Below are 12500 nucleotides of genomic sequence, written 5' to 3'. Positions count from 1 at the left end.
AGTCGTAATGATTTACCGGATTGTAAATTGAATTTTTGCGACCAAAATTTTCTAACAAAATTTTTTGCTCGGCGTACATATGTGTCATCATTTTCTTATATTCTACACAACAAATGGTGGAAGCATTGCACATCCAGAAAGAAATGAAATGGAGTGCTCTTCGTGCGCGCACGTTATGCCAATCGAGCTGAACTTGCTTGTCCATCTGTTTCTCCGGTGCGCATCCGCGCAGTTTTCGAAATACGTTTCCACCCAAAGTTTATTACAAGTTGTTGCCGAAAATAATCCTTCATGTGATTTGTGTTGATGTCACAGATATTATAACGAAATAAGAGTAAACGTTTGATAAGTTTTTACAGAGTGTCCGACATGCAGGTTAGCCACTGCCCATAGTTCATCTAGTTATCAGTGTCGAAAAGTGGACTGTTGTCACGCGGGATAAATGACAATCCCACATCACCCTATAGTTATTCATATAACAACTTTTCGCAATTAGTTGCTATACCGTAAGTCGTTGAAAGAGTAGTGCCAGTCGAGCCATTTTCAGTAGCGTTCATCCTTCGCTCCAAACGCGTAGATTGAATACAAGAATACCAAACGCACAGACGGACGGACAAGCTTTAATTGCTCTAGAAAGTGACTCTGAATCGATCAGCTTAATAATAAATTGTAGGTCTACCTCAAGCCCTTCTGAGGATTGCGTACATCCGCACAAACTTAATATGACCTTGTACCACACGTACTATAGGAGTCAAGTCAACCAAAACAACCAGTATGAACAAAATGTTTGGTGCTACTATTTACCATGCACTGCATGCGTACACTTGCATCAAATTACATTATACGAAGTGCATTATAAAAAATTTTAGAAAGAAACTTAATTCCAAGCTTATGTTTCGCCTTAAAAGATATTAAGTCTCGAATCCAAATATTTCATCCATATATTAGCAGCATGATTAGCTACGTATCAGCCGCGTAATCTAGACAGTTTAGATAAGGGTTTCGTTGATTTTAATCGTTCGTGTATTTTTGATTCTTTTGTACTTATGATAACATTTTGAACGCCAAAGCTTCGCATTTAGTTTGTGGGGACGTTTGGTCACTTCGTTATCCCCATTATTGAGTGCTTTATATTTTTCCCGTAACTTTTCATATTTTTTCTGTCAATTTATTACTTACCTGACATTGCAATTTCTGTCTGACATTGTCTCACATGACGCGATGGCAACATACGTTTTAATAACAGACGTCATTAATCCCTTAGAGGCTGGAAAAATTTTATTGTTTTATATTAGTTTACTCTAGTGTCCCGCAACGTTTACAGAACTACAATTGTGTTGGGACACAAACATTGAAACAATTTTAGAGCAATGGTATGGAGGGAGAATTTTTTTATTTAGCTTGAGCGAAACTTTATAACACTCCTACCACCTGCATCTTTAAAGGAGAATTTGAACATTTGCAAACGTAAGAAATACTCGCATGAACTCGCGGACTTTCGTCCAGGCATCTTGCAAAACTTTTTAGATCTGTCTGATCATTGATCAATCTTCGAGCGTTTCGCCGGTACAGACTACGTTGTCAGTGAAAGATACTTACTTATCTTTGTCCGCAATGTGTTTCCATTTTTTGCAACGAAAGATCCTCCCTTCACCCAAGCTTTTATAGGATGTTTCCGCTCCGCACCGCTACCCTATCTATATTCTCTCACAACTGGCATGCTCGAAATCACTTTGACCAACTCTTCAACTAATCGCACTCTTTACTTTATTAGGGCAGATTACTGAAGATATTTAATTAAATCGAAATGTCCAATATCCCCTTACTATCGGCCGATAAGAATTTGGTCAGTTGCCTGAGCGTGTGCAAATAAGGGACATATCGTCCGCGACAAAAACTAATCAGCAGCTCGAAGTCTGCTCCCGGACGGAGATCCGTCCGTGGACCTCTCTTCTTCGTCGTCTTTAATTCGCTTTACATTCGTGTCGAAGGGTTAGCGCCCATATTTCTAACGAAGGCACGCATGGTATTCTAGATCCGCTTTAGGGCCTTTTTACTTGCTCTAGTAATTCAATGATACGATATTTATCCAGGATTAGATGAGTTAAAGAAATTTATTTAATAATTAACTCGATTATGTAATATACATAGCGGGGCTTTAACATGACGAAATTGATGCTTACAGAGTAACAACACGTAAGTTGAAGTCGTACGACGGAAAAGAGTGGGGTGTGCGTAGAAAGGAAACACTTTGAGGCTTCAGGATTTGTGGAACAACAAGTGGGCACAATCATTTTTCTCCAGCACTATGAGTAGACGTGATTTTACTGAGATTCTGCGATACATTCGTTTCGATAAAAGAAAGCAGAGAGGAGTCAACGTTTGCAAACAGACAAATTCGCTTTAGTCTCAAGAGTTTGGAACAAATTTATAGAAAATATTCAAAACTGCTTCAAACCGGGAGCTGATTTGATTCGATCTGACATTCGGGGAAGTTTATATAGCTATTTAACTATGCCTGAAATTCACTATCGGTCAAGACCGTTTTAATCAAGCATAACATACTGTGCTGGATTGTTCGTCTTATTCACCTGACCTGGAGTCATGTGACCTTCACCTGCGCATTAAAACAAACAAGATTTTAAACCTTTAATGCTACGAAAGCAAAAACAGTTCGTTCGCATCGTGACGGAGCTTCTTCTGCTACTATATATGTCTCGCATAATGCAAAAATCGGAAATGTAGGGAGAATGTGTATTTATGGAAATAACGACTGAATACATTTGTAACCATGTTTGTCATAGTGCCAAGTGGTATTTTGATTCAGTCATATCGTAACCGTACTTCAAGCTCGAATAACTAAAATAAAATTATAAAGACTATATATAATAATTGGATAAAAAAAAAAAAAATTTAATAAAAGTTTCCAACTTCAGTTCACTGTTATATTCCAAAAATATTTTGTATAAGTTCATTATGGAAAAGAAGAAACAAAATGCTATTCAAATATTGCGTTTATTTTCTTAAGGAATTTGTGGGTCTAAACAACTTTTTCAACCTTGTCTTTCTTTTTACCGTAATTACCTTAATGTCATCCAGAGCATTTTTTTTTAAATCATTGTTTAATCCCATGATGAAGTGTGTATGTTATCCAGAACCTGTGGCTGTGGCTGTGGCTGTAATCAAAACTTTTAATTTAACTCGTGCAGATACGAGGGGACGTCTAAACCAAACCTTAAATTAATATATTTCAACTTGCGTAGGTTGACCGCCTATATGTCACCTTGTGGCGGTGTTCATAGCAATTAACTTTTCACTAACATCAATATCCCATAGGACAGAATTATTTACTAAACAACTTTTTGAATAAAGTTCTGTCGGTTTATTAACTTTTTGAGAAAGTTAGTTGTGCTCAACCATATCGACTGAATGGATGTTGAAAATCAAAATAATTTACCATTAGCGCGACCGTATCGCAGTCGTTGGCGTAGTCTGTTTTCTGCTAAAGGATTATACGAATCGTTACAACCATTATTTCTATTGCTTTACTGGCATGGCTTGATGGTGTATTCAATTAAAGCGAACGCTGATGGAAAGAAAGAATTGCGACATTCGTTGTGGAGTCATTTGAATGTTTTCTTTCATCTAACGCTTTACATTGTCTGCTACATTATGACTTTAATGAATAATTTTGAATCGGTAGCCGGTTATTTTTTCCAATCGAAAATATCGCGTTTCGGTGATTTTATGCAAATATTAAGCGGCTTCATCGGTGTTACAGTGATTTATATAACAGCCATTATACCTAAACATTATGTGCAGAATTGCTTGCAATTCATACAAGAAATCGATCAGTGTTTGCAACGGGTCGGTGTACGCATTATGTACAGTAAAATATTACGTTACAGTTGCATCTTTATAGTGGCGATGATTCTTATCGATATTTTATATACAACGGCGAGTTTTCAAATATTAAAATCAGCGAATGAAGAACCGTCTCTCTATCTGCATATAACGTTCATATTACAGCATACGGTGGTATTGACAGCGATAGCGATGTTTTCATGTTTCACTAAACTAATAGAAGCCCGCTTTACCATGTTACACAAGGTGAGAACTGAAACGTTGTATTTAAGTTGTAATACTTGCTCCTCTATCGAAATTATGGAAACTCTTGTAATTTCGGATGAGGTCTCCAGCCTTGTCAGGGCGATAATTCGTCCCATGCTTATTGCAGCAAGCAGATAAGGACGATCCAACATTAGTCACTAGGGTGTGCTTTGGGTATTTAGGATTATCTCAAGATATGAAATCAGTTATATTCACACGTCTGCCTTCGGGCCTTCACAAGCGGCATCCAACAGCTCGGTTTTCCTCGAAGACTACACAAATAAATTCTCATATACATAAAGAGGTTACGAAAAATCTTTTCTTTTTTTCCTTGTACAGGTCCTTCAAAATCTTTACCGTCAATGGGAAACGCGCAGTATTAAAACGCTTAGCCGTAAACAGAAATCGCTGCAATGCTTAGATTCTTTCTCCACGCAAACCATTGCGTCGAAGAGTCCTTGCGAAATAGTGCAGGAATCTATGGAAATTCATCAGCTTATATGCGAAGCGGCCTCAATGGCTAATAAATATTTCACCTGTCAACTGTTGACGATAATAGCGTCAGCATTTTTGATAATTGTATTTGATGCCTACTATGTCTTGGAGACGCTCTTGGGAAAATCGAGACGTGAAAGCAAATTTGAGACGATAGAGTTTGTCACATTCTTTTCATGTCAAATGATTTTGTACATAATTGCCATCATATCCATAGTGGAGAGCAGCAATCGTACCATTAAGAAGGTAAAGAATTCTATAGAAAGAAAGCGAAAGGGAACAACTTTGACTCGTGTTTTATTTGCAGAGCGAGAAAACTGGAGGTATTGTTCACGCCTTGCTAAACAGGGCTAAGACTCTGGACGTCAAAGAGAAATTACAACAATTTTCCATGCAATTAATGCATTTGAAAATCGATTTTACCGCAGCTGGTTTATTCAAAATTGATCGTTCGTTATATTTTACGGTAATGATGTGGAAATCAATTCATTAAATATAAAAAAAAAATATTTTGAAATCGCTTATCCAAAATTTCTCTCTTACGCACAGATCAGCGGCGCTTTAACTACTTACTTAACAATATTACTACAGTTTACTGGTAACTCGCCACCAGGTCTTTCACAGGATTGTGCAGTCAAATCCCCGATGACTGCGCTCTCTCTCCCAGCAGTTCTTATAAATTCTACATCAATATAAAGCATTCGTCCACAATTATTTTAATGTACTTTCACATGTGTTTAATAAAGTTTTTAATAAACTTTTCGTTAAGTATTTCTATCATTCTGTAAGCGTAGATCTGCAAGAGAATTACCTTACAAAACAGCCAAGTGCAAATAAATAGCACACTTTAGAGTGAAAAAAGATCTTGTAAGGGTTTTATAGCAAAAAAAAAAAAATGCAAAAAATTAACTTTTATTTTGAAACGAAATTTCAGTTACCTACGAAATATTCTAAAATGTTTGAGTAAATAAAATAAAAAAATTATTTATATGAAATTTAATTGAGGGAAACTGAAGTAATAGTTAAAAGTTAACTACTTTTGTGCTATTTTTACTCATTGATGTTTCTATCAGTGCGTGGCATCCACGGTTCATGCGTTCCCCAAACTTACGACATTTTAGCCCCTTGATAGCTTCCCAACATTCATCATTGTTTCCGCAGTCTTTACTTGGCGAAGATTTGCCAAACTTTCGACTTGATGCAATTAAAGCTTCGACTTCTTGCTGATCATGAGCTTTTTTGTGAAAAGCACCTTTTCTTGTACGTGTCGCATCATTCAGGGACATCGTCTATCTCTCCAGATGATCAGAAAGAAGTGAGAAAAGAAAAAGAGATGGGAAGGTGGTGGCCGCAGCCTAGTGTTGTGGATTTAACGACTGGCCACTACATAAAGCTACGACTAAAGTAAGCTCTACTGCACTGGAAATTTGGACCCGCAAACACTGATTTGGTACTCGCGACTCTTGGTGTGGACCTCTCATGCGGACTTCTAATCCTTATCCTTACTTGGATTATTATAGCGAATAAATATCCAGAGCATAGAGTCGAAAATATGCAGTGTAAAGGTCGTCTAAAGAGTAGATCTCTACGCCGGGAAAACTCTCCACTGCCGCTACCACGTCCAATAGGGTTTCGAATGTAATATATAACCTGAACTTCGTCTTTCAGGCGGTATCATTTACTATAATTCCCTTAATTTTTTTCTTACCGCCACATTACACTCTTCTCCGGGAAGGCGTATCGTAGGGTCGTTGGCAGGAGATAAATCTTCGCGTATTGATTTGTATACAAGAATTTAATCACTGCTCATCCATCCGACAAAGTGCGCATCATCGAGAAACCTTCTTACAAGTCGACGGACCCCACCGAATAGCTTTGGCAACTTAAGCAGTAGTTCATTTTCCGAAATCGTTATAACTTACATATATTTTGAAAGAAGATTAAAGAGGCCGCAGGCATTGATCCGGTGGTTCGTCGGACGGCATGAGATATTCTTCAATTAATTATGCTGACGTATTCTGTGTCAATTTCATAAGAACATTATTGTATCCACCACCGAGGGATGAGGAATATATTTATTTTATCAACAAAAATGGAAAAAAGTTTACTCAATGTTACAGTGTATCAAGGTTTAATTTTCTTTCTCTAACTTTGTAACGCGCTGCGACAAGCTTCGAAGACACCATAAAGTATATAAATTCATTGCCGATTTCAAATTTGGAATGCATCTAAATATGCCCGTCTGTTTGTCTGTCCATCTGTCCGTTTGTCCTTCCGTTCGTCTGCTCAACTATATACTATCTACTATGGTAAACATTCTCCCTTTACCGAAAATGAACATATCGCCTACAAATTTTGGAAGGCCATGACAGCGGTTTGAACGAATATGTAAAGATTTTCAATTTTATAAACAAATTCATTTTACTTGTGGATAACAGTAGCATGCATTCTGCGCATTTGGTTGAAAGAAGTGCAGTTCAGATTTCTTGTTGTTACAGTTGCTTTGTAGTCCTTTAAATTTCTGCTTTTTTTTTTGTGTTCAACCAAAAAATCTCATTCTTTTGACTTTTTTTTAAAAATTTAATTTTCAATGCCTGCCTGCTTTTGGATACATTTTATGCGTAAAGCATTTTATTTACATACACTTTTTGTTTAAGGCAATCATCAAACTCAACATTGATCAGTTTCTTCTTTACGACTGCATGAAAAGAGTTATTAAAGACTTTGATTGTTTTATATGTTTTTTAATTCGATTGACGACATTCTTTTCGCCAAATACGCTATATGATCTTTTGTTACTCTAACTACCAGTCAGATTATCCGCTTTTCCTATACTATTCTCAACTCTTTATGTAGCACTAACCTGCTGAAAAAGCCCTTTTTACGATTGCTATTGTCTTCATTTTTCTATAAATGATTGTTTATTTCTTATTCTTCTTCTTCTATACACATAATGCTGTTATGAACTTGGAAGATCTGTCTACGAAGGTTAACTAAGTAAAGTTTGAATCTGCGGTGGTTTCCATATCTACAACTTGTTTTATATCCTTGGGCATTTGCATTGCATTATGGACGCAAGTACCCAATATATTGACTGGCAGCTGCTTATATCATAATTCTTTTGATTGTCGCCTTTTGAAATGTAGATAAAATTTTTTAGTAGGATCCACCACCATGAAGTCACATTTAGAAAATCTCAAACTTCTATCTTTCGTAATTTATGAGTACGTAACTGTTTGCTGTGGGCATGTCTTCTTTTCAATACTAACCTTTGTGCAAGAACTTTCAATGCTTCCATCTTCCATCAAATTTGAAATTGGTCAGTTAATTTTCGTGACCAGGAGAGTGCCAGCAAGTCTTGCCCATAAGGGTACACAGACAAACAAATGGAACGACGTGACTGGAGTAGATCGATTCAGAATTTAATGCGATGCAAAATACACTTTATAGCGTCTTAGAAACTTCCCTTTGCGTGTTGCAAACATTATGACAATGAATGAAACTAAAAATCTTACGTAATAAAAAATGCTGCTGAAGCTTTGGAATTTCTACGGAGCTGAAACGTAGTATTATCTGCTTTAAGGAAATGCATGTAAGTTTATGTCGAAAAATTTGCTAAGTTTTTTTAATGCAGAGTTAGTGTTTGCCTATTGCTTGACGTTTCCACACATGCCTCCATGAAGCTGCCTTCGATATACAATGCTGCGTCTACGTTCGTAACTCTCCAAAATTCATCGTTAATTTTAATTATTTTCTTTAATAAGATTTCATAAGTTCCCCCAAACAAACCTCTTATAAAATTTTTATATCTATTCTCTGCTAGGTGTAGTATACTAGTACAGTAGTGTTTGCAGGCCGTAGTACACTCAAGAGGTGATTGATTGTAAGCATTAAAGCTGTACCCGGATATAAAAGTAATCACACACAATATAAAATATAAATAAAATTAATTATATATCGATGAAGTGTTTGTTTAAACTTAAGAGAAATATCAGGCACTAGGTCATAGCAGCAAACAAACAATCATTCAGTCAGTCAGGAAACGAGAGGTCACTGACTTGAGGCAAGCAAAGGTGCATAAGTAAATAAACAGGGCAGGCCAGCAGGCAAATAGGCATGCGAACAAACATATTGACAGAAAACGAGCGATGGTAAATGCGGCCTGCGATTAAATGATTACTGGAAACGTCATTTGGGAGCATTTAATTACTGGCAGCTTCACAATGCTGCAAAGAGAAGGCAGAGAAAAACCATTAACCATTTGATTGATGTCACACGATGTCGTAGGGAGTAAAGAACAAAATCAATTTGCATTCAAATTGGATTTAAAAAAAAAAAAAAACCCTACATATATATCTATATATATACGTATGTACAAATACGCATATATATATCTATATAAAAACGTATAGAGATAGATATATGTGTATATACAGGTAAATGTAAGGGATGAATTAGTCTTATTCTTTATAATTAAATTAATCCGGTCGGATTAGTAGTAGCTATTGGGCAATTTTTCTCCTCAAACTTATTTTGGAAACTTTTTTTCTAAACACTTCTCTAATAACCAATATTTTTTGCTTTGCTTTTCATCTTATACCCTCCATCACTTATGATAGAAGGATGTGTTAAGTTTGCGTGGAAGTATGCGCCACCCAGAAGGATTAAAGTAGACCCGCCTCTTATTATATCAATAAATTCAAGATACCGTGTTGTCTGTCCTTCCGTCCTATTTTCTTGAGATCAGCCTACATATGGCAAATGCTAAGATATTTTGATGAAATTTCGTACACGGACGAATTCTAGCACTTCCTTGACCACTTCTAAGTCTTTATTTTGAAAAGCGGTTATATGTATTAAGCGAAATGATGTAGGGTATTTAATGATGGGCCGCTTTCGAAAATGCTTCCTTTCTTTAATGTAAGGCTTAATTTTTGAGTATAATTTTTTCTCAACCTTTTAAAATGCAGTGAAAAATTTTTCAATTATTATCCACTTCGCTGCAGATCCGTTCTGCTAATATTAATGTTCAGCAATTAAAAGAAAATGCTTGTAAAATATCTCTCTCTCTCTTTGGGCATGAAATGGATTCCTTTCATCTATTCATTTACTTAGAAAATTTTCTGCTTTTTTATTTTATCGAATAATGAAATAAAATGAAAATCGTAATTATAACACTTGAACCAAATACCGTGCATTCCATTCCTTATAGCGCACAATTCATACAATTTTGTAATCAAGTGGTTGTCCTGGATGTTTATGTTTGTGACACAAATTCGCTTTTATGTAAGTAACACTTTATATGTGGAGTTTAATGTACGCTCATCCTTTTCAGCTTCAAATTAATTCTAAATATGTGGGATGGCTGCGCTCAGTTTAGAACGACTAATGGATGCCTACCGCCTATATGAAAATCATATTTTGGCTAAACTTAGTTTCCAGCTTAGTTTTAATACATCCCTTGATGGGATAATTGTCTTAAATTTGACAGAGACGGCATAAGAGCAAAACTATAAATATGGGTGACTTGAGAGCTATAGAAATTTTTAATAAAAGCTTTCAAGACAAGTGGCAACGAAAGTTAATTAAAGCAAGAATAAAGCCGAGCTTACTTTCATATTCAAACTCTGTCGGTCGGACCATGGGGTGATAAAGAGCCTTGAATGTGAGACTGATTGATAGCTTTGTCGTAATATAATGGGTTGAGCTAGACCCAAATAAAGGGAAAAAAAACAAAAATAAAAATATATGAAAAACCGGGAAAATGATACAAAAAATCTGCTTAGGTTATATGCCATGAGATGCCAATGAGAAAGCAGTTTAGTATCCTCCCATAGTGCATATGAAAGACGTTTCGGTTGCTGTGCAAAAAATACTTGGCGGAATAAAAGTCATAGCTGTAAGCAACAAATGAATGCTAGAAAAAAATGCATATTGCGTTTGTAATCCTGACGGTCTCGTCTCTACAAGTGGTGCATTTACAATACGTGCTCCTTCTATGTACTAAATATTTTCATTTATGTTTACTTATATTAATGCTTTTTGCGGGATATGAGGTTAAACATGAACGTATGACAGAACATGAGAAATTATTCAATTAAAACATTGCTAAGCAATGGCGGGATGTTCATCTCAAGTATTCTTGTTTTATGGAAAAATTTAAGAAAGAATGATTTGTTGTCTTCAGTTCGACTTGATGATGTGTACGCATATATATATATATATATATATATACCTGCAATCGAATATACGACTAACGACGGTATTCCGAGCCATATCACAAAGGTGTGGCAACTCCATATGTGGCTACACTAAAGAGTTTTCTTATGATTATTGCTCCGAAATTCAAAGCCACAAAGCTGGCGCACGAGAGCACATTGTCTTCTCTTACGACTTTTGACCGATCATTATGCCCGAAGTGTGTTCTCTTCAAGTAGTGTGATGCAGATATATCTGCCAGCCCACACCGATAGCCGAGACAATTATTTGAATGTTATACATCCTTTGAGCGAGACCGTTCACGATTATTATGGGCTAACTATTTATTTACACTGCATTCCCGGTTATTCTAGACTTCTTCCCAGTAACTTAATGATCGTATCCCTCAAGGACCCTATTCCTCAACAACAAAGGTGAAAAGCAATAACAAAAGCAAAACACGCAAATAATTCGCTAAATTTTCTTTCTATGCACAAGGATGCACAACCAACTTCAAAAGATGCCTGTGGAGAAAGCTTGTGTCAGTTGCTCGACTAGAAATCCCAAAAAAATTTTATAGTGATGAGATCACGGTTTTACCACAAAAAAAGCCAAGATTTATCGATCGAAATTCCGGATATATTTTTGGTGTAATAAAATTCGTTTGGAATACAAAACAAATTTGTTTAAATTTTGGTGACAATCGTCAATGACTGACTATTTTCTTGATGCCATGTAACGCCATAAATGTATATATATATATATATGTATGCAGAAATGTAAACAGGCATTGACACACAAACGGCACACAGTTTCGCCTTGAAGACAAGCTGGAAGTGGTAATGATGGTTAAAAAAATGGTTTCTCTTTTTCATTCGCTCCTTAACTTTTGCTACCTTATCCGTAAACATTTATTACCGCTTCACATCTTGTGCCCACGCACAGAAGCTTAAACAAGCTTCCTCTTCATTTTCTCCGCTGCAGAATACCAACCCTCGTGTACATCTGTAATCGTTTCTTCGTCAATCGTTATTTTAACGACTTCAGCTTACCTCCATTGGTGACAATATACTGTGAGCGGAAGAAAAAGCATTATTACCATAATTTTTAAAACCATTAAGTAACCAAAGTAGTTTCGAAAGAAGCTTCACAAAAATATTAAATGATTTGATTGTCCTCTGTTACTTACTTATATGAAAACGTTTTCTGCGTTGGGTGAATATATATTTATAAATGCGTATGTAAGGCCACATACGTGCTTACATTTGTGTATATATCCAACGTTGTTTATGATGTTAATCTTCTGCTTTGTTATCTAAAATGATAGGCGAGTTTCCACTGAAAAGTGTATATAAAAAGTGTATAAATAGCGATGTTCGGCAAATAACTAATCGTCGCTGATTTGAAAGAGTCTAACTAACATTTCATCAATCATATAAAATGCGGATACGAGAGACAGCAAAATTGGTTGTCTTAAGATCAATCCATAATAGGGCAGAGGTTTCACTTTTATAGTTAATAGATAAATCCGCGCACTGGTACTGATTATACTTATAAGTAATGTTTACGTTACGTTGCGAATTTAAGAAAAGAATAAAAATAAAAAAAAACAAAAGAAACGATTATATTAAGAAAGGGTAGAAAAACAAGAAACATTCACGTCAAAAATCCCAAATAACATACGGGGAGAAAAAAAT

At 35.9% G+C, this 12500-nt stretch overlaps 1 protein-coding gene across 1 annotated transcript; it reads left to right on the top strand.

The window, feature by feature from the left end:
- The first annotated feature begins 3429 nt into the window (after nt 1–3429).
- On the top strand, nt 3430–5301 carry LOC119633021 (putative gustatory receptor 28b). The gene is made up of 4 exons (XM_038026213.1): nt 3430–4110; nt 4450–4851; nt 4913–5071; nt 5155–5301. The coding sequence occupies exons 1-4, from the start codon at nt 3430–3432 to the stop codon at nt 5299–5301; spliced, it is 1389 nt and encodes a 462-aa protein (XP_037882141.1).
- The last annotated feature ends 7199 nt before the right edge of the window (nt 5302–12500 follow it).

Source organism: Glossina fuscipes, unplaced genomic scaffold (genome assembly GCF_014805625.2).
Source record: "Glossina fuscipes isolate IAEA_lab_2018 unplaced genomic scaffold, Yale_Gfus_2 2, whole genome shotgun sequence".
Taxonomy (NCBI): domain Eukaryota; kingdom Metazoa; phylum Arthropoda; class Insecta; order Diptera; family Glossinidae; genus Glossina; species Glossina fuscipes.
This window is presented reverse-complemented; position numbering and strand designations above follow the sequence as displayed.